The sequence below is a fragment of the Topomyia yanbarensis genome, chromosome 2 (assembly GCF_030247195.1).
Source record: "Topomyia yanbarensis strain Yona2022 chromosome 2, ASM3024719v1, whole genome shotgun sequence".
In the NCBI taxonomy this organism is placed as follows: domain Eukaryota; kingdom Metazoa; phylum Arthropoda; class Insecta; order Diptera; family Culicidae; genus Topomyia; species Topomyia yanbarensis.
Window position 1 is genome coordinate 372,521,478 of NC_080671.1, and position 22,634 is coordinate 372,544,111.

Consider the following 22,634-nt stretch of genomic DNA (forward strand, 5'->3'; position numbering starts at 1 on the left):
GATAGACGTGTTATAGGTACAGTTGCTATCAAAAAAAAGTGTTCCATTAAAAACTATGAACCTCGAGCTATTTCACCTGTTCAATATCTCTGGATGGTTTTTCTAAAAAACTGTTTCAATTCAGTGGTGCGTGCAATTGTACCTTTTTCATTACTGAAAATGTTTCTACATTGTAATTACACTTTTCATTTATATATAGACCGAAAAATCAATTGTAGAGTTTGGAAAATCCTTCGAATCCTATTTGATATGAAATTCATCATCAGATTTGGTGGTGTTTTTCGTGAATGTGGTAATAAGATGGCAGCATTGGATCAAATCAGAAAATCGAACCATCGCATAGTGCACACAAAGTTGGCAAAATTATAACGTTTGGTTTACATGTTTTAAAATAAGGTTTTAACCAATTTTGGCTCTCTGAATCTATTTTAGATGTCAGTTTTGAAATCCCACAAATCTACATTTCGATCATTTTAAGTAACACCCATTTGAAAATAGTAGCCAATGAAATCGGTTAGCGGAAATGCTTTACAAAACTAGTAAAAGAACACGAAGTGTTCAACAATATGAAGGTTTAGGTAAAAGTTTAAATAACTAATTTGAAGGTCTTTTCAAAAATATGTGTAAAATGTAATTAATAGAATTCAACAGCAGTCAATGGGACTAATTCTTTTCATTTCCAATGAAATGGGGTCAATTCTCTGGGAAATCGGCGAGGCGTGATATTAACTTAGGAACTTGGCAAGTTTTCCCGGGGCATTTAGAGCCGTCGTAGGTGTTCAATTTGAACAGTTCGCCATCATTTGTGAGATACTTCATTTTTCGACAAGTTTGACTTTATGCATTGGCCATGAAGAAAGAACAAATCTCAAATCACGCCCTACTCTGTTCAAACTGCCGTTGCCAGTTACATCATCCATCCAATCAATTTCCATTCATTTCCAATTTCGTTGGCTTTGTGCATGTCTACAGATGCACTGACTAGGTATTCCGAGCAAAACTACCCTGAAGTCTGTTCATGTATGCATGAAAAAGACAAAAATCCAAACATTTCTATACCTTTTATTCAAAACGTTATATCTAACAAATGTAAACAAACTGAGTTTATTATGCCCAGCCCGGGGACAACTTGACAGATAGTGCTTGTTTCATATATGTACCACTAATTTGATGGTGGCGCTAGTATGCCTTCTCCGTACGAGTACCACGAACAACGAAACGAAATAGTTTCAAGAGAAAAGCGTGTTTCGTTACATGTGTTATGAACGCCGTCAATGCAGCAAGAACAACCTTTAGAAAAAGCGTATTCCAAAATGTGGATAAAGAAAACAATTATTAGAGAATAAATTTATCCCTAACTGGAAACTGTCAGCAAGGTACATAAATCTAATTATAAATTTAACTGGAAGTCGTTGTTTTTTTTGTTTTATTGTTGTGTGAAGTGTGTAATCGGTAAATCAATTGTGCTTTTTGCCCGAGAAATATGAATGAAAATCATTTTGGCCAATGAAAGTAACTCACCAAGCCTAACAATTCGAGAACATATGACATCTTGTTTCAAATTAATTAAGAACGTCAAGAATTCTAGAATTTTGTTTGGGACTATAAACGAAATATGTAGGATTTTCTACACAGTTAGCAAAATTGGTTTTGGATAGAATTTGTGCGCTTTTACCAGAATTCTGGTAGCAACCCGGTAGTGCCTGGTTTTAGAATGCTGCCAGGAATAGGGGCCATGCATAAATAACGTAGCATTTGGGGGGGGGGGGGGGGGGTATGGAGGGTATACCAAATTTTTGACGAAGTGCGACGAGGGGTAGGGTAGGGTCAGAAGTTGTGCGATGTAGCATTAAGTTTAAAACCCATTGTTTAGAGAAAACAATTTAATGATCCTCCATTATTCCCAAGAGAAATAAATTTAAATTCAAACAAGTTACTTTTGATGCGGTTTTTCATGAGATAAATTTTACGATTTGCGGAATTACAAGTTCACGTATACGAAATGATTTTGTATGCGGATTTAACTACATTAGTTAGTTAATGTTGCTAACTATTAGATTTAGTTTGGAAGCTGAATTAAATTTTCACTTCGGATTCAACCAAACAAAATTTAGTAATTTAGATGAACGTATGCTTTTTAGAATCATTGGCAGCTGCAGGATTGTGAACTGAGAGAACTCCTCTTTATGCTCACCTTGACATATAAAATTCCAAACAAAACAATCAACACTATATTTGTGATGAAATGGGCTTATTTTGCACACAATTTGCTGTTATAATTAAAATGTTGATAAAAGTCGTCAAACATTTTGAAAGTACATGTATTTAAAATAATTGAAAAACATGTAATTTTTTTCATCACTCTGGCGCTTTGCATGTGACGAGGGGGAGGGGGTAGGTAAATGCTACGTTATTTACGAGGGGGAGGTTAGAATTTTGTGACCAAATGCTACGAGGTCAAAAATCACCGAAAAAAGCTACGTCATTTGTGTACGGACCCATATACAATTATGTTCGACTCTTGCCAGAGTTTTATTCGACTTTTGCAATAATTCTGTCCAAAAGATTTTGCGATGGTTTTGATACGGATTCCTTCATAATTCATTTCGCATATTACTCAGCTCCAGCCCGACAGAAAACTAATTGAACGGCGTCTACCGGAGGATTTCGATCCCGAAGATTTTCGGAAATTTCAATATAAGTGGAAGTGGCTCGATTTTGAAAGCCATCTTCTTGTATTTCTGAAAATCGATTTATTTTTCTTGGATTTTTTAGATCTAAAATGGAATCTATGTTTCTGTTAAGGTATGGACAGTTTTTAATTTGAACAGCGAAATAAATTTGGTGATAGAAATGCTTAAATTGTTCATTTTTTACAGCTATAGAAAATAATAGATGGGATGCGCCTTTTTTAAATTTTGTTCCATTCGAGCCGCCATGACATCACCAAATCACCACAAAATTTGCTTATGAGTTCAATATATGGGAGCTGTCAAGTTGTCCCCGGGCTGATTATGCCAAATACAAGCTAAGCATTGACTCTTTGTCATCTACAAGTAATAGAAAAAGATAATAACTCTTTACATGTTAATTTAATCTTAAGTCAAAATGTCACATATTGTGTACCAAAGTTTCGCACATGTGATGTTTTGCATTGCGATGTTTTGCAAAGTCAACTGTAGTTAGCATCTTTTTCAAATGCCAAACCTCATATCTACACTCTCGATTGCAAACAACACAGGAAATATATAACATCTACAAGCGCGCCTGTCAAAACGTCATAGTAAAATGTGCCGTCTACAAACGGTGTTGCCAAGACCACATATGTACAAGAGCATAATAACAAAAGCGATCGGCAAAATGTAATAAAATAATTGTTATCAATTATCTCTATGTTATGCTCGGTAAAACCATGTAATATGCTTATACGATCCTGCAATGAGTAAATGCAGAGGTGATGGTAGAATTACTAGCATTCTATGTGCTTTAATTGTTAAATAAATTTAAAAGTTACAAGGGAAATTTTTCACGCGATTTCTCCGTTTGACGTTTTTGTTAGATATGATGTAATAAAAAACAGCTCCAGATTTAACATAAACTACACTGAGAAACAAAAATATGCATAGTTAGCATACTTTCTATTCCCGTCTCTTTTCATCTGCTGTGATTTTTATACATTTTCATGCATATACTTCTAGTAAGCATTCAATGAGTGGATAGACCGAATATGTCCAATGCATAACATTTACATCAGAAGAAACAAGAGGCAGATAGAAAAGTATGCTATCGATGCATAAATAAAATTCTGCGTGTAGTCGCTACAGAGCAGACGGTGACTTGGGTTGATGAATGAAAAAGCACCGATTTGAAACGAAAGCGTTCGGTTTTGTCATAACAATCTCTTTGTCATAACAATCTGAATTTGAATCTTGGTTGCGGTAGATTCAACTGAAAATTGGCTTTTGAAAATAAACATTCACATCACTGCTGGTTACATTCTTCGGATGCAGGAGAGAGTATCAAAAGTCAACATTGAAGATAGCTAGGTTATTCAGCTAATTAATGACGGATTTCAGGACCGTTCAGAAAATATAACAGTCCTCTACCCAGTCAGGACTCCAACCAAATTGAAGCAGCTTTCGCGTTGGTATGTGCATGTGCAGCTCCTTGATATGTAGCCTATTCTAAATTTGCAAAGCTCAGAAATGAAGCGCCGGTGGAAGATTAGATCCACTGAGATGCTACAACAATTCGGGTATCGGACACCTATCTGTGGATTGTAAGGAGCCCAAACCAGCGCCCCGCAACCCAATAGTATCCAGGAGGGCTTCCCGAATAGAATTTCACAATAGCATTTACCCTACAAACAATCATAAAACAATAAATATTACAGTTATTACTGTTTCAACATTGTTCGTCGTTATCGCAGTAGATTTACAATAAAATTTCATGCAACAATCAATTTTACTATTGAGCATAAAACTGACACAGTAAATTCACATTAAATTTTACTGTTTTCGAGAAAAAAATGCATACCAACACCCCCCCCCCCACCCTTTTTCACTGTAAAAGTCGTTTTTACATTGAAATTTACTGTAAAAACGTTAAAGTTTATTGGTTTTGTATTGTAGCATAACACTAGAACTTCTTGTAAATTATTGTAAAATTACTGTACTGTCACAGTGAAAATCATGGTTTTGTTACTGTACATTTCTATTCGGGTTTAGTTGAAGAATTTCGCCGAGAAGCCGTCGAAGATGCTGTTGATGAATCAACTCCGGCCCTATCGGAACTCGTAAGTATTGCTTTCTCAATCGGAATTAACAAGCGACAATGTAACACCATGAATTCTTTGTTTGACACTGTCAATTCAATTTACTTCGTACGGCGATCTATAGTACCACCACTGTATCATTCGCGATACAAAACAGATTATGGATACAAGTTATCATCCCTTGCGTACCTAGGGAATAGTAATTGTGTTATGACATTCCGTGATCGGCACTCATTGAATGAAGTACAGGTGGTACCAGACAACTTAATTTATGTCCCCCTGTTATTAGGATGAAGAGTTGGTGTCACATTGTATGACACAAAATGTGTTGAAATTAAAAGAGAAAAACCCAACGTTGAAGTTAGAACAGACAAAAATGAAATTAAAATGGGACATTGCAAGATGACGTCATAAGAGCAAAAATGCTCGAAAAAATGACAGTTCAGCGAACTTGTTTACATGGTGTTAGAATTCGAACCACGTTTCCTGTACTGGGTGGGATCAAAAAATTTCTAAGTGCATGTAAACAAGCTCTCTGAGCTGTCAGAAAAGTGAGGTTATACATTTTCCTGCAATGCTCTATTGATTGAGAAGAGTATACGTATAACGTATAACGCATACGTTGTCAAAATGTATATTTTGCATATTTTGGTATGGTGACCGTTCTTAACAACCCGTTGTTTGTATGGTCGAGCATGGAAAAATGTTAATGATTATATGCTCGATATTATACCAGGCAATGGTTATTCTATTGTTGAACGATTCATATTGACATGGTTTTTAAACGTTTGATACAATGGTTGGCATATGGTACACCTTTATGTGGGAATGACTAAAATATTAGGGTGGAGAAAAAAATCTTAGGAAAAATTTCTTCCCTTTCACAACAATTTCAATTCTATCGATTGATGAAGTTTTATTTTGCTACAGGCCATCTTTTATAGAAAGTTTCGTTGACGCTGAACTGTTGCTGGAGCTATCGCCGTAGTATTGTAAAATGAGGTTTTTTTATCATGTTAATCTATAGGTTTTTGGAGCAGAGTAAATAGATATATGAATGAAAAGGCCACCGAAGCAGTAGTAACTTCTGGTACAAAAGTACAATGCTACCAGTAATACACGACTATGGTCACAAATAGTTAGAGGGGTCCGGGGCTATAAGGACCATGGGGGTAATTCGGACCCCCTAGATTTCTCAGAAAATCGTAAGACTTCCTGACTGTCGTACATATTCGTGAATCCGCTATTCTAATCATTAATTTTGACAGGTAAATCTCATTATTCAGTTTTTTTTAGAAAGGAAACACAACGTGTTTCATTTTTTCGCTATACTCAAAACAAAAGTTCCTTTCATGGTAAAACCGTGATTAAAGCCACAAATGAAAGTGAAAAAAGTAACAGGTAAGTGTTTTGGAAAGCTTGAGGCTCCCATTTTATGGATAGTTTTTATTTGAGTGAAAACACATATGTTTTTAAGACGCTTACCACTTTTGAACGAAATGAGTGTACGGGGTTATTCGGACCCCATATTCCATCAACCACCGTTCATCGGCTACGCGCACGATTACACACACCTCAGCAAAGAAAATACATGATGCGCCAATAGACAACTGTGACTAATCAGATTTAGTTTTTGTAACGCAATTTATTTAAAAAAAACTTGACCCGTAGGGAGGTCCGAATTAGCACTACATTGTAAAAGGGTGGAAATTGTAGTGTATGTAAAAAAAAGTAGAGTATGTATCCACATAAAAGGGCGATTTGCTTAGGTAGGTCCGAATAGCCCCGGGTTCCCCTACTTGGGCTGCAGATATTCTTGCTCCAAGCGATATTACACTCACATGTGGTTTTTCTTACAGGACATTCCATGCGAAGATTTAGGATAGGATGGACGGACGTGCTGGCGCTAGCGTCTACTGTCTTGAAATAATATTAGAACAGTTTCACTCGCTAGGTAGATACTGTACTGTATTTCAAGTAGAAATCTTGGCGATTATGTGCGGAGTACAATAGGCCCTTCAATAGAGCTTGTCCAGCAAAGTTATGGACTTTTGCTGCGATATTCAGGCCGCAATTAAGGCTCTAAGCTCGGGCAAATCACGGTTCAAGTTGGTGATCTCGAGCCAAACGCAAGAAATAAGCATTGTCAATACTATCTACCTTGACTGGGTGCTCGGATATTCCGGTATTAGTGGAAATGAATAAGCTGATGAATTGGCCAGGACAGATGCAGCGATTGATTTCGTTGGTTCTGAGCCCTCCCTTACACTTTCAACAAGTTGGATAAGAGAAAAAAATCCGGTCTTGGGCTTCGTCCGAGCACAGCAATTATTGGAGAAATCTACAAACGTGTCGCCAAACAAAAGCGTGCTTAGTGATTTCGAAAAATCTCCTGCAATTTTCGAAACCCAACTGCAGTAGGCAGCAGTGTTTCCGCGTTTTATCAATTTTGTTTTAAGACGATTCATGATGGAAGGCTCCGTAAGCATATATCTACATACAACAGCAACAAAAGCAACGACAACGTTTGATGAACGTTTTTAAACGAGTTCTCCGCAGGTTGGGAAAATTTAGATTGGAGATTAAAGCAAAGAAATGTAAAATTTTTATGCACAGAAATCGAGCTATTGGGGTTCACGATGAACGAAAAAAGCATACGGCCAAGTAACTCTCATTTAGCTGGGATCGAAACGTTACTTCTTCATGTGATGTGAAGCAAACAACCAAGTGTTCAGGGTCATTCTCCTATTTGCGAAGATTCGTCCCATCGTTCAAAGCATCGTCATTCTGCTGCGTGCTTTGAGAACTTTGGAGTAATATTCAATTTTAATAATAAATGTTCGGAAGCGCTTGAAATATTACACAAAAAGCTAATCTTTTCTCTTTTTCTGATACTGTATAATTCAACGCAAGAGACAAAGTTACATTGTGGTGCAAGCAGTGATGGTTTTGGTGGTATACTGACGCAGAAACAGTACGATTCGAGGTTCCCATCCTATTGGCTACTTCTCGAAACGAACATGTGCTGCCGTTGCTTCGAGCTCGAGACTGACAATCATATACTCAGTAAGAAAATTTCGCATTCGATTTTAAACAAGAAGCGTGCAAATGCTAGAATTGTAAGATGCGCTCATGAGTTGAAGAATTATAATAATACCATTCAGCATCCTAACCGTACACTCATACATCATGTGGATGTCCTTAGTCGGCTTCCCCGCGCTACGCCTACGATGGTAACTTTCGACAATTCTAATCTGTTGCGCCGTCAATTCAGATGACTTAAGATTTTCAACTTCAAATTAAACAAGGTCGTGGTAAGAGCATACTTGAGTCATTTCATTCTGGAAGACGGGATGGTGTATTGCTGTTCCAAAACTGGAAAGCAGTTGTATGCGTCGAAAGAAATGAAAGTAAATGTGAACGTTAACGTAAACGCTTCGTTCACGAAAAAATGTGTCATATGGACAAACAGGAAGACCGAAGTGGACAAATACTTTAAAAATTGGGTACGTTGTATTATTTTTTCCGGCCACACTTCCGAAAGTCGTGCTTTGAATAGATACCCATTTCTTTCGATTCCATCCATATCGTGCATTTTGGAACGCTTCCTTCAATTATTTCAAAGAAAAAGAACATTTTGGACGTATTAGACGCATTCACAAAATTTGTTAAGCTGTACCCGGGTAATTAGACAAATACAAAAAAGTGTGTTCGTGCCTCCATAAATATCCTGAGAATTATAGTTGACCAAGGAGGACTATCAGTGATCGCGAAACATGTTTTACCTTGTTGGATTTCAGTTCGTATCTGTTGAACTATAATCACAGACTAACAGACATAACACTCGAAAATATTGCTTCGCCCACTTTAACGGCCATTTTAAATATATTTGTAGTTGGGACTGTGGCCGCTTTTGAAATTATGGCGCCACTGACATATGAACAAGCATATGGGGGATAGATCAGTAGTAAAAAAATGTTCCCAAGCCTGGGGGGTAACCCACCAGCAAATGAGTGCTTGGGACCGTGAATAAAAGGTGGAGCTAGTGTTCTGGGAAAATTGCTGGATCGATATTTTTTACGGAAATTCCCTCATAGTGTTATGTCTGTTAGTCTGTGCTATATCGTCCACGTGAAGATCACTACTGCTTACGCACAAGTGGTCAGGTTGAACGAGTGAATCGAATTCCGAAATCCATGTCAGCCAAGCTCTCGGAACCTGTTCAGTATTCAGATTAGTTTAAAATACTTACGAAAGTGGAACATGTATTTATTCGAGTATTCGTCAGACGCCTAGTATGCATTTATGCGGAATTCTTCAAAATGAGATGAATCCCGAGTCTCCTGATTCCGCACGAATTTTGGGGTCAAAACGAAGTTCCGCTAAAGAGTGTGTAGAGCGGTCTTAAACTTTCGAAAATCGTAATTCCAAATCCCATGAGAAGAAACATAGGCCTCCTTTTCTGCTTTCCGAAGGTGATTCCGTTCTAATACGGAACATTGATGCTACTATTGGAACCAACAAAAAGATTATCCCTAAGCATAGAGGCTTTTACCGCATTCACGAAATTCTTCCGAAAGCCAGATACGTTGGTAGTGACTTCGAAAATGGATAAATATCCCAATTGCATTAAAACGGTAAAATTGAATCACTGCGTATGAAGCGGATTTGAGCTAAAAGGGTTCCGACGTGTCAACTAGTTTGATTGTAAATGATTGAGGAAGCAAGAATCTGTTTATGTAGTGTGTAACTATCCCAAGTAGCATTTCTAGTTTTATAGCACACTACAAGGGCATGCTAAGTTTTAAGAAGGGCTTCAAGAGTGCCATAAAACCTCAATTGTTATTAGGGATTGTCATATGTATTTAAAATATATATAGGGGGCGCTACATGCTTAAGGTAGAAGTTTATGTAATTTTTGCATTTTTTAAGAAAACTGACCGTATCCGTATAAAAAATGAAAGTAATGTGGAAGAAAATTAATTTCCTTCGAGATGGCAACAGACTTTTTCTGCAAAAGAGGGACACTGTAGCATATTTTTAAATTTTTCTTTCAGAACCGATATAAAACCACCTCGCAGAAAGTTGTATATGCTCGTAATGAGAACTAATTGTTGTCAAAAGTGAACTTATATTTATTACGCTTTGATTGGTTGTTCAAATATTATTAAATCGGACGGTTATGAACCCTAATCTAGACGTAGAGTATTCACTTTTTTGAATATTTCTTATGTTTAACTTGAGTGTATCTACCAAAAACTGTTATCATTGACTTCCAAGTTTTCTTCCCTTCTGAGCCCATTATTCACCATGATTAATGCGTATTTATAGAAAAAACATCATAAAATTGTATCAAATTACTTAGCCTAGATATGAAAAACACACAAACATCAACCTTATCTTGTTTTAACCTATTAATATGTAGATGTCGCAGCAGGAAATTGAGTTTAGCAGCAAAATGCCAATCAAACTTTCTTCTCTTCCTCATCTAACCCCAGCCGACGGATAATATGTTCCCTAATGATTGTTTACTAACACAAGTGTGTTTTCATGATTGAGTCGATAAGTGGTAAATATAAAAGTTTTTCACTCTTAGCAAAAAACAACCAACGCATACTCTTAGTTTGAAAAGAAAACTTTTATTTTGATTACTATTCTTCAATAAATTGAAATGAAAACGTTTATTTGGATTACTATTCTTGAGAATTTATAAGTTTTACTTATAAACCTAAAAGCAGGCTTGGTTTTTTGCTAAAAGTGAAACATGTTTATCCTTGCCAATATTTTTTTCTGTGTGGTTAGGCCTCATTCGTTACGCGGTTTACGATAAGTTGAGACGTACTAAAATTTGCATAAACAAAAACCGCGTGAATGAAGATACTTTCTTCGGTGGAAAGAATGCTAAATTCTATATACTGTTCAGTGTAACATATGTCTGCAATGCGTCTCATATACAAAAAACTAAGCCCGGCCACAACCGGAAACTTTCCCCTACTTTTTTTTAATAAATTACCCAAACACGCAATAACGTTCTTCTCGAAAAATCTGGCACCACTTCCGGGAATTTTGCCCGTAATAGCTATAAATAACTCAGACGAGAAGCTTTCAAGCCACCCGCCCCTACTTTACCGACTATATGAAATAAATTGAAGGTCCGAACAGAATGCACCGTCACCACGCGTCAGACTCTATTGGGATTTTCGATTGATTGACACCGGTGTAGTGGATTGCACTGGTTTTGCATTTTCTAGCAAAAGTGTCAATGGAACATACCCAGTTTTCTGCACTTCTGCTAGAAAGTGCAAAAACGGTGCAGTTTCAGTGCACTCCACTACACCGTCAATCAATCGAAAACCCCATATATGATTTTTTATAGCAATCGGAATATCAATGTAAGGTTAGATTATTCAAACCCGGATCTGACGCTCCGTCTGTGACGGAGTATTACGTTTGGAGTAAATGCATACCCAACAGATCGTGCGATGGTGATGTTTTTATACATTTTGCATTGATGTGTTTTTCTGTTTTTAAGAATAAAGGATAGAAGATAAAACCAAGCCCTGTACAATGTGAAAACAACAGTAATACGTAGACATTGCATTCATACTCGTATGTATACATAATACATAAATCTAAGTTCAGCGAAAAAAAAAGTTAGGTAGGTGGTGTAAATTTGTTTTTTTTTATATATTTCTCTGCATCTCAACCAAAAATCTATGTACATTAGTTGTACGCATACTATCTCTTCGTCATAGTTGTCAGTGATATACTGTAGTATATGCATCTGACGTCACCGGAGCGTCATGTTGCTCAGCCCAATGTTCTACTATGCTGCTCAAAGTCGTACTGCTTAGGCTGGGGAAATTATTTTGGAACATATTGTCAATTCCAAGATAATCTACTGCTATAGTATATTGTCGAGTTATTACCCCTAAAGGTCACACAGAAGCATGTCTGGTCTTGCACGCCGCACAGAATTAGGAAACATCCGCGTGACATACAAAAGTAACCTCAGTTTTTGAGATTATCCATTAGACAGCAAAAGCTAGATGCGTTTCATAAGGGATCATCCATAAATGACGTAGCATTATATGGGGGAGGGGGGAGTTTTGAATTTTGTGATGATGTGTGACGACAGGGGGGGGGGGGGGGTAGGGGGTCATGTCATGATACGTAGCTCTTTTAAAGGGGAATAACTAGGTTCTATCACATTCACCCGAATGACATTCGCCCGAAAGTCATTTACCCGAATGACGTTCGCCCGAAAACCATTTACCAAAATGGACCATTTACCCGAATGTCATTAACCCGAATGGACCATTTACCCGAATGCCATAAACCCGAATGGACCACTCGCTCGAATGTCATTAACCCGAATACCACATTCACTCAAGCATAATATAAAATCGGTAATTGTCTAGTTTGGTGACTTTAGTGATAGAAGTCCGACTTTAATGCGGTTTTTTTTTGCCAAAAGGATGTATTTTAACCTAAATAAACCAAATCCGAACGGGAAATGTGAAATCTTTAACCAAAGTTTGATAAACTGAACAATAACAAGTGAGCTTATACAGCGGAGCTAGTGTGATGCGGCTTGGCCGCATATCCGAGGCCAAGGATCCGAAGCGGCGAAAAGCCGCTGAGGTTCCGTTGGACGAGGCGTTGATCCTCCCGTCGCCGGAGTTATAAGCAAACCTGTGATCCTCTTGTTTGCCCGGTTTACTCAAACATAGGGGCTATAGCTAGTTTAAAGCCGACTGAGCGGCAGCGAAGTCGGACAGTGCACCAGAAAGCGATGTGGCGTAGCCACAATAGTCAACCGTACACTGACCAATGTGGCTATGCGACATCGCTTTTAGGTGTTCTATCTGACGTCACTGAGGTTCTGTTGCCAACGCCACAAATGCTCTTCAGGTGCAAACTGATGCATATAGGACGCAGTTGTCAGCTCGAGCGGTGAAATCTTGTCATAAACCGGGCAAAATAATAAGAAATCTTTCGGAAACACCATCGATCGAGGTAAATATATATTAAGATGTTCCGTTAACGAATTGAATCAATTAAATTAGTAATTATATCTTGCATGGTGGAAGTCCATTTGGCACAACACCGTTAGTAAATAGTAGCTCATAAATGTTATGTGGCAAAGCTAGTGTGATGCGGCTTTGCCACAATTACCGAGATCGAGGAACCGAAGCGAAGGTCCCTACTCGGCAAACCTGTGATCCATTGGTATGCTTGGTTTACTGAGATATAGGGGTTGATTCATTCTTTAAATATGAGCAGTTCTTCGAGTTTGTATACCAAATAGCGCTCGCAATCAAACCGGTGATCCACTCGTTTGCCCGGTTTACTCACACTTAGGGATTGATTCCTTCGTTTAAACATGAGCAGCTCTTTTCCCACAATTAGGGGTTTATTGCTTCTTTCAAACATGACAAATCCTTGGATCTGCATGCCAAATAACCACCAAGAAACTGTTGATCCACTCGTCTGCCCGGTATACTCAAACATAAGGGTTGATTCCTTCTTTCCAAAAAAAAGCGATTTCTTGAATCTATATACCAAATAGCTCTCTACGTAATATTGGATTTCGAGACAGGATGATTCTTTCACCTAATTCACGTATGATTCTTCCATCTAAACCAAAGTTTTTTCAGAAAAATAAAACAACTTGGTCGTCAGACAAAATATTCGGAAGATCACCGAATACAACTAATTTACAAACAAGTTATTGCCTTGGATTTCTTGCCCCATCAAGGTACTCCAATGGCCCTCGAAAAATTGAGGACGATTTTTTGGATTATATTAGTAAAAATTGTATTTTTGGTAGGAAGGAAGCTAATCAAAAAGTTTCTCGATAACCCTTCTTTGCCCCCCGCTTCGTGGTCAGTTTTCGAAAATGTATCGACAAAGATTCCTAGAACCACCAATAATGTGGAAGACTAGCACAATAAATGGAACGGTTTGTTAAGCCGTGGAAATTCTATGGTGTGTTGAAGCAGTTGCAGCTTGAAGAGAAAAACCCTAGTACGTATGTTTTACGTACACTACAAACGGTACACACAGCTAAAAAGTCTAAAAAGAACTCACGAAAGGACCTAAAACTGGAAACCCTAGTTAAATCATACAAACCAGGTGATTGGATTAACTATTTGACTGGTATAGCTTTAGTGTTAATTTCTTTATAGCATCAAATGTAATAAAATTTGTATTTCATCTTAATTTTTTTTTTTTGATTGACATTTCGATGTTTTTCGGGTATATGGAATTCGGGCGAATGGCATTCGGGTTTATGTTGCATTCGGGCGAATGTCTTTCGGGTGTTTGTGGCATTCGGGTGAATGACATTCGGGTTTATGTGACATTTGGGCAAATGTCCTTCGGGTAAATGGCTTTCGGGTGAATGTCATTCGGGCGAACGTGACAGAATCGAATAACTAACATCGTTTTTTTAATTTTTTTTTTATTTTACGTGGACAAGGGGGGGGGGGGGAGAATTACCGTCAAGCTACGTAATTACCAGGAGGTATTTAAAGGTTTGTGACGAAATGTTACGATGGGGGAGGGGGGTGTTAAAAATCACTAAAAAAATGCTACGTCATTTATGGATCGTCCCTAACAAATTGAACTATCAAAGAAGTTGATAAAAGTGATGGACGTATATGTGTTTATCTTTACAAATATTTGGACATTTGAGAAACGTTTAGCGAAATTTGCGCCAGTGTAAAAATTTGGATACCCTTTTCGGATTTTCGATTGATTGACACCGGTGTAGTAGATTGCACTGGTTTTGCACTTTCTAGCAGAAGTGTCAATGAAACATACGCAGTTTTCTGCACTACTGCTAGAAAGTGCAAAAACGGTGCAGTTTCAGTGCACTCCACTACACCGGTGTCAATCAATCGAAAACCCCATTTGTTACAGGCGTTACATAACATGTATTCGAAGCTTTCAAGCCTAGCCATAAACCGCGTGCTGCTTTACCGATCAATATTATGTTCTGCTGATCCAGCCAACTCTTTTGTGATCGCAGCGCTACACTTGCCGCATATAACTGAGCAATGCTCACATTTTCTAGAAATTGGTGAAAATTGAAAACTATAGTTATTTGGATCGTATAAAAAATACGAATGGTTTGCATTTTAAACCGTACCATATTTAGGTAAAAAGATCGATTATGAACCTGTTTGTGCTCTTATTTGTTTAATTTTTATACCTGAACCATTATTTGGTTGGTTCAGAAGCCTTTAGCAATAATGAACCGAGTTGTCAGTACGTTTAAATTAACTTGTCCATATACAATTCAGTCAATATGTTTAAATTAACGTATTGTCCATATAGAATTCAAGAAATGAACTTGAATTCCGTGAAGCAGGGTTAGTCGCTGTTTCTGGATTATGGAACATAATCCCTAAAATGTGGTTTTATATAGAACAAGCGTAAAACACAATCGAACCAGGTATCCGGACGATTATTTCTATTTCTAAATGTATGGTTTGGTCAAAGTATTTTATGTTTTGTATAAAAACGTTATGCATTCGAGTATAAATTCAACACCACTACGTATTATTGATTATTTCTGTTACATACATATAAAATTTTACAATTGTAACAAATTCTCAAAAAAATATAAAGAATTTGGATCAATTTGTCATGAATCATAAAATTTTACCATTTTTTAAACAAAAATAATATCAAAAAATCGCCCCATTTCAAATTAAAAAGCAAAATATGAAAAACACCACCTGCGAAGATTTTACAATATATTAAAATTAATTTCTATGAAAATAATAATATAAAAACGCTCGAAATTAAAAAAATTACCTTTTTCTTTCCATATGCCCATCCAACACAACCAGTAATGGTGGTGGTGTGTGAAACGGAACACCGGAAAGAAAGAGAGAAGAAAACACAAGAATTCGCTATAGGGACAGTCTACTAACCCTGATATGGTAAGGTCAATAGCATCTAGTATTCTATCCCGCGTGTTTGGCAATTGTACTTACATTCTTCGATGGTAACTTCACAAAGATGAAAGATAACTGACGATTTGCTTTCGGTTCTCGGTACTCTCGGACGGTTTCGTACAGATGTTTTAGCTTGGATTCCAATGTGTTGAGCTTCGGTTTGGCCCTGGTAGTGCTGTGTTGAAACAATAGTCAGTGATGAGATAAAAATAAATAATCAGACCACTTACGGTTTAGGTGTACTAAGTCTTTTACTAATCGATGAGAACTCCTTCAACTTTTCATTGAGCGCCTTTTCCAGAATGTTAGCATCCTCGTAGATTTGCGAGCCTTCTTCATTGTACTTCCGGCAGTTGGAGAACATAAGCCGGTAATCGCCAACCACATCGTCCAACGTGTTGTACCGATCGGCCTTCATATTATGCTCGATCGTCATCATATCGATGGGATGCTGAATTACCTGATAGTAATCCGGGTACAACTTTTTCGAAGGTTTCTCCATAAATAATATCATCGGTTGCCGTCCAGCGACGGTGAAATCTACCATATAGTCGTGCAGCGACAAAAGTTTTTTCTTCAGTGTGCCCAGCAGCGATTGTCGATTTGCTCCCTTGGCCACCGGGGTACTGGTAGCCGTTCCGGAAGATGTTTGTGGTGGAGAGTGAATTATAGCGCAAGCAGCACGGCTGCGGGGACGACTTCGCTTGGGGTTGGGGGTTTTAACGGGGGCTACCGTTGCCAAAGATGAATCGGTATCATTTTCGTCGTCGCTATTGTCTAGATCACGAGCATCGATCAATTTTTGATTGAGAAGCTTTTGCATCTTGACAGCATCCTAAAAACAACAGAACTCTATCAATGTCTGTTAAATCATTTTTTACAAATTCTTACCTTATAGATTTTACTACTCGGTGGATTTGTTTTCTTAGCGTTGTCCAGCATAACGTACAAATCCGCACTCATATCCGTCACGTTCGAGTACAGTCCCTTCTTCAGCTTGTTGCGCACCTGACCCATGGAAATTGGTTTCTTAATTTGTGCATAATATTCTGGATGGAACCGACGGTTCGGCAGTTTCCAGAGCGATTCTCCCAGCGGTGCGCCTACAGCATTGGGATCTATTAGAGGAAAGTTGTGGTTTCAAACCGCAAAGGGTAGCGGGATAGTCGTAGGGAAAGGCAATCGATCAAATTACGATAGGAAAAACAAAAATGGTTAGGAACAGGGATGGAAATGAAAAACAGAACCGAAATTAACCGAAATTGGTAACAAAATGCTAATTTAGCAGGACATAACAAATACAAAGCTGGGAAGATTCACATGTTTCCGATCATTACCATTGGTGTTAGCAGTGTTGTACAGTTGATCGAATAGTTGCCAAAGTGGGCCATCCCCTTCGGTTTCCATCGAATCATCAAGCTCGTCGTCAGAGCTCTCGATCTCTTCCTTCAGAGCGGCAACCATTGAGCTCAAACTAGTCCCAGTTCGCGCCTTCCGGTTCGCACTTTTACGGAACCGACCAGCCTCGATGTCCGCTTTTCGGCTTGTGAAAATCCGTTTTAAAGTTTTAGCATCCTTGTAGATCTGCGAGCCCGGTTCGTTAAACGTACAGGCATTTTTGATCATCTGCAGTAAATCCTTTTCCATATCGTTCAGAGTCGCATAAGCGTTTGTCTGAATCTTAACGGCGATACACTTCAGGTCAATCGGATGATCAATGACGTCGTAGTACTCGGGATAGAGCTTCTTCGATGGCAACAGTTGAAACATCCTATGCAGTTCACGATTCTCATCTGTTGCGGTCATGACCGAGTTGAACAATTCTTCATATGGATCAAAATCATCTGTGTCGGGTTCTTCTTCGTGAGTCGACTTTCGTGGACGGACAATTTTACGTGGTCTAGGTTCACTTGAATCCTGTTCCTGCTGACTCTCCATTAGCTTGATTCGATTTGTGTTGAAAACTTCTAACAACTGGCAAGCGTCTTGATACTCGGGCGAATCGGGTTTGTAGAAAGCCTTGGCATTCTTCACGATTAACTCCACATCGGTCTTTAAATCATCAACATCCTCGTAGGCTTCGGTTTTAAGCTTCTGCTGAACTTTCAACAGATCGATTGGATTGACCACCACCTCGTAGTAGGACGGCTCCTGTCTGCGTTTGGGAGCCCGTATGAAAGTATCACACAAGGTAGTTCCATCTTCCTTCTTGAAGGCACGAATCGACTCGTATAGATGCTGGCATAATTCCGCCTGGAAAACAAAATAATTAGATTTAATCAATTTTAGCAACCAAAACAAACAAACCGGATCGAGCTTCTTCTTCTTCCGCGGAACAGACGGTGCCGGAGATTGCCTTGGAGTGGATTCTTCACCACTTTCATCATCATCTAGGGGACTTTGATAAGAGCTGTTTCTCCTTCTCTTATTCATAATGAAATCTAAAAGTGTTAAGCAAAATACTTATATTTTTGTTAAAAAAGAATAAACAATTTAGGCTACCCAAAATCTATGGCCGACGTAAATCCAACAAATTGAAATGCGATTTGTGCGGTCAACTTTTAACTTACGCCAAGTTTAACAATTTGCCTTACAAATCTAAACACTTCACAACACTTTTCTATGCTCAAAACACCAAAATGATCGTTTTTTCCCTATAGATTATAACATATTTCGGGTTCACTTCACCAACAAAGCTGAAAAACAAGATGTCAGACAAAAGAAAGGCGTCGTGCCGTCTAGCCTAACATTTGAAAAAGGTCTAACTGCCCTACGTAAATATTGACAAAATATGGCAAAAGAAGTTTTAATCAAATTCATTATATTCTCGACAAACATATGATTACGGCCTAAAAGCCAACTGTCAAAATCCACTTTGAATGGAAATTCCCGACAAACTGTTACGCGCCAATCACAGATGTTGATAGTAAACGAAAGAGAAAAGTTTTCTTTTTCATAAACTGTTGTGAACTGTGTTCGGCTAGTAACGGTTTGTCCGGAATTTCCATTCAAAGTGGATTTTGACAGTTGGCTTTTAGGCCGTAATCATATGTTTGTCGAGTATTGTTTGAGGCACTAAAAACTGGATTCTAACCGCACTGCGCACTTACCGTTCTTTCATTAAATTCTTCTCATAGACTGGTTAGTTCGACTAGTCTGTCTATGAAAGTACCATCTCTATCACTGGAAATACATGTGTTTTGACAGCTCGCAGTTTTGAGATCACTCGCACTTTGAAAGTGCGGAGTCCAGGTTGGTGGGAAGTGCGCAATAGTACTGTTTAACAAAATTGATACTATTTTATTTCGTTTGATTGCGTACATTATTTCTGCTTGGACACCCTACGCAGACCAATTCTTTTCAGGTCTGATTTTTTACCGAAAGTTTTGTAAATTAAGTTAAATCCAATCCGAGGCCAATGTAAAATTAAATTGGCCCTGTACACCGCTAAAAATCCATACTTATATTTTATGTATTCCAAACACATGACATGCATGTGCACAAAAATGTACTAAAAATATACATCTGATGTGAAATCTGATATGAAACAAATTTCTATGTGGCAAACTACTATAATTTTGTTTGTACTCCACATGAATTTTAATAGTTTTCACGTGATATTTATGAGTAAAAGATAATATTTATATGCCGATACAAATTGCAAAAAATCGTGTGGTAAATCAAAAGATTCAATATAGCGAACTTTATCAGTGTATGCAATTTATGCAAAAGTTCGACTTAGAGCAATTGAAGTTTCTATTTATTCATTTTGTAGGTGTTGCACTGCTTTTATAATCCTTTTATAATCAGTTATAATATAAGAATTACTTACAATTCTGCCGTTTTATAATTTTTGATAAAAGCGTTATCAAAAATTTTCATAATCAATATTGTACATTGCGTTAAGTAACATGTTCAGATAAATAGTTTTCAATGAAAACGTGAGAATTCAATTTGTTTACATTTTGCCGTTAGGCCTTTTTGGAATCTTTGGCTAGTTTTGATTTCTAAATGACAGCTCCCACCGAGCGTCATGGTAACGGCGGCTAAAGTTCAGATATCAGTTGCACCTCCAGCATCTAGATGGCAATGCGATCGGGTTTGGGCGGCTCAGTGGCATGTAAACAAATCGCTTGACCGAGCCGGTTCGAAGGTAAAATTTTCTTGATTACAAAGTATGTGATTTTGAAATTGTACACTCAGAAAAATTGGCATTCATAAAAAAATGTCTAAGGTATAAATCTCGACAAACATATGATTACGGCCTAAAAGCCAACTGTCAAAATCCACTTTGAATGGAAATTCCAGACAAACCGTTACTAGTCGAACACAGTTCAGAGCAGTTTATGAAAGAGAAAACTTTTCTCTTTCATTTACTATCAACATCTGTGATTGGCGTGTAACGGTTTATCCGGAATTTCCACTCAAAGTGGATTTTGACAATTGGCTTTTAGGCCGTAATCATATGTTTGTCGAGAAATGTTTCGTGAATCATTGCGTAGATGTATGACTTTTGCATTCCAATATTTCGTGCGATTTCAATTGAGAGGGTCGTTTCTGCTTAGTTTATAAAAAACGGTCCACTTTTTCCGTCCTGCGGAAATATACGTGAAGCGAAAGCATCTTTTTGATGACTCGTATAGATGTCCGCACTATAAAATAGCTTCATACCAGTTCAACAACCGGAATTTGGCTGATTTATGTTGGTATCCCGGATAAAATTTTACAATAGCATTTACCCTACAAATAATCATAAATAGGGTTGCCACCCCTCCGGGTTTGACCCGGAGACTCCGGTTTTCAGGAGCAATCTCCGGGCCTCCGGGTTTTACATCAATTTCTCCGGGTTTGGTGGGAAGAAGCATAATTTTATTTTTTTTTTGAATTAACGGATTATTTACAAAATATTTAACTAGTTCAAGTTAACTATTACTCTGTTTCAGATTTATTTTGCCCGACTAACCCTTTCAAGGTGGTGAAGATGAGTTCACCAAATATTGCTGATTTCTTTCACAAAGCAGTGAAAATGAAAAACAAAGCAAATTTACTACAACTTTAGAAAAGTAATATTTTGCTATATGTTAGAATTGAAATGTTGCATTCCACCAAGTCGCTCAAAATTGTGTAAAAAAGTTATTTTGCTGCATTTTTATCAAATTACTTCACTGTTAGTGGTGCTTATCACCAGCTGCAGCGAGGTATGGCAGATTTGTTCTAATCCATCTGACTAGGTCAACATCAAACGAATTCTTCCGGTGTTGTTGCTACTCCTGCAGCGACCCTTAACTGTTGGCTAGGGAGGTAAGTCTTGCCCCTTTGTTGCGACCTCTGGTGATGAATAACCTACACCACATAGTGCTTCCTATGTGATGCCGAATCCCTGCTTCCTTTGCTCTCCTTTTCCTGCACACTCAATTCGTCTCGGTAATTACCCAACAGCTGTGTAGTCAGCAAATTTAGAAACTGATATCTCAGTAAAGTGAGATTAGTTTGCTGATTTTCGGTGAAATACACCAGATTAAACCGATAAAACCATTCTCAAACGTTAAAAATTTACAGCTTTACTTTACCGTAGTAATAAAAAGCGATTAAAGTGCTCTAAAATGCAATCGCTTTGATTCCAATTTCTGTCTAATTCCACTAAAAATCCACCCCCCCCCCGGTTCAGTGAAAATCTCCGGGTCAAGGCCTCTCCAGAGGTGGCAACCCTAATCATAAAACTGTTAGATATTATAGTTATTACTGTTTCAACATTGTTGGACGCAGAGTTCTCGCATTAGATTTACAATAAAATTTCGTGTAACTATCAATTGTACTGTTCAGCAAAAAAGTGATACAGTAAATTCATATTCAATTTTACTGTTTTCGATAAAAAAAAGTATGATAAAAATAGATTTTTTTTTATGTTAAGAAACAAAACCACCCCCATTTTTACTGTAAAAGCCGGTTTTACATTGAAATTCACTGTAGAAACGTTGAAGTTTATTGTTTTTCTATTGTAGTATAACACTGGAATTTACTGTAAATTATTATAAACTTACTGTACTGTCACAGTGAAAATCATGGTTTTGTTACTGTACATATCTATTCGGGATTCCAGCCCGAATGCCGCAGTAGCCCTTTCTGACTAAATCGGTTGTTACATTTGCGCTGCAATTCGGAGATAAAATATTCCGACAGCGATGAATGGGATCCAGTAGCGAAATCCGTTGTTAAAACGGCTAAGACAGTCGAAACGGATTTCGTCTTTTAGGTTATAAAGCACAAGATGCTGCTTTTTACTAAAACCTAAATGCACTGTAACGGAGGATAGTTTTTAAACGAGTATTCAGCTGAATGAATCATTTCGCTTAAACGCCAAGCAAGCAAAAGGATTGCTTGCATGCGAAGAGGTAGGATTTACACGCGGCGAAACTTCTCAACACTCAGAAAAAAGTAAACGTTATGCCTATTGATTTTACACATAGATTTTTGCAATTAACGGAGGCATATAGACACTATTTGCTGGCACATAAACCTAATGTGTGTATTTACAAGAAATATTAATCTTATATTCACATTTCATAACTATTAGGCACATAAAACCCCATTCTATAACAATATGCACATATAACCTATGTGTGTGCATACATAGTTTATACAGTTGACACATAGAAGGTATGTGTGCGCGTGATAACAATAGCATTTCTTCTTCATATGAATTTTAAGCGGTTTGAAGCAAATAGAATTAACCTTTGGATTTTTTTCAGTGAAGGTGAGTCCTTTAAAAAACAACTGAAACCAACGAATCGATCCACCGCGCAAGCTCCAAATCTTACAAGCTAGACGGGATAATCAATGGGGAACCCTGAAAGTGAGTGCATGCAATTAAAACACGATCCTTCTTTCTT

General features: G+C 37.7%; 1 protein-coding gene across 4 annotated transcripts in view; it reads right to left on the minus strand.

Annotated features, from left to right (window-relative positions):
- The window catches only part of LOC131684552 (protein polybromo-1), a 36,194-nt gene extending 17,716 nt beyond the window's left edge, over positions 1 to 18,478 (minus strand). For 3 of the 4 annotated variants that reach the window (XM_058967542.1, XM_058967541.1, XM_058967539.1), the window contains exons 1-6: positions 18,247 to 18,478; positions 18,052 to 18,185; positions 17,082 to 17,997; positions 16,636 to 16,862; positions 15,975 to 16,579; positions 15,784 to 15,919 (exon numbers count right to left, since the gene is read on the minus strand). In XM_058967542.1, the coding sequence (XP_058823525.1) occupies positions 15,784 to 15,919; positions 15,975 to 16,579; positions 16,636 to 16,862; positions 17,082 to 17,997; positions 18,052 to 18,177 (2,010 nt within the window). In that variant the 5' untranslated portion in view covers positions 18,178 to 18,185; positions 18,247 to 18,478. The remainder of the gene's footprint in view (positions 1 to 15,783; positions 15,920 to 15,974; positions 16,580 to 16,635; positions 16,863 to 17,081; positions 17,998 to 18,051; positions 18,186 to 18,246) is intronic. The other variant, XM_058967540.1, reaches the window with a different exon arrangement.
- Positions 18,479 to 22,634: the final 4,156 nt, after the last annotated feature.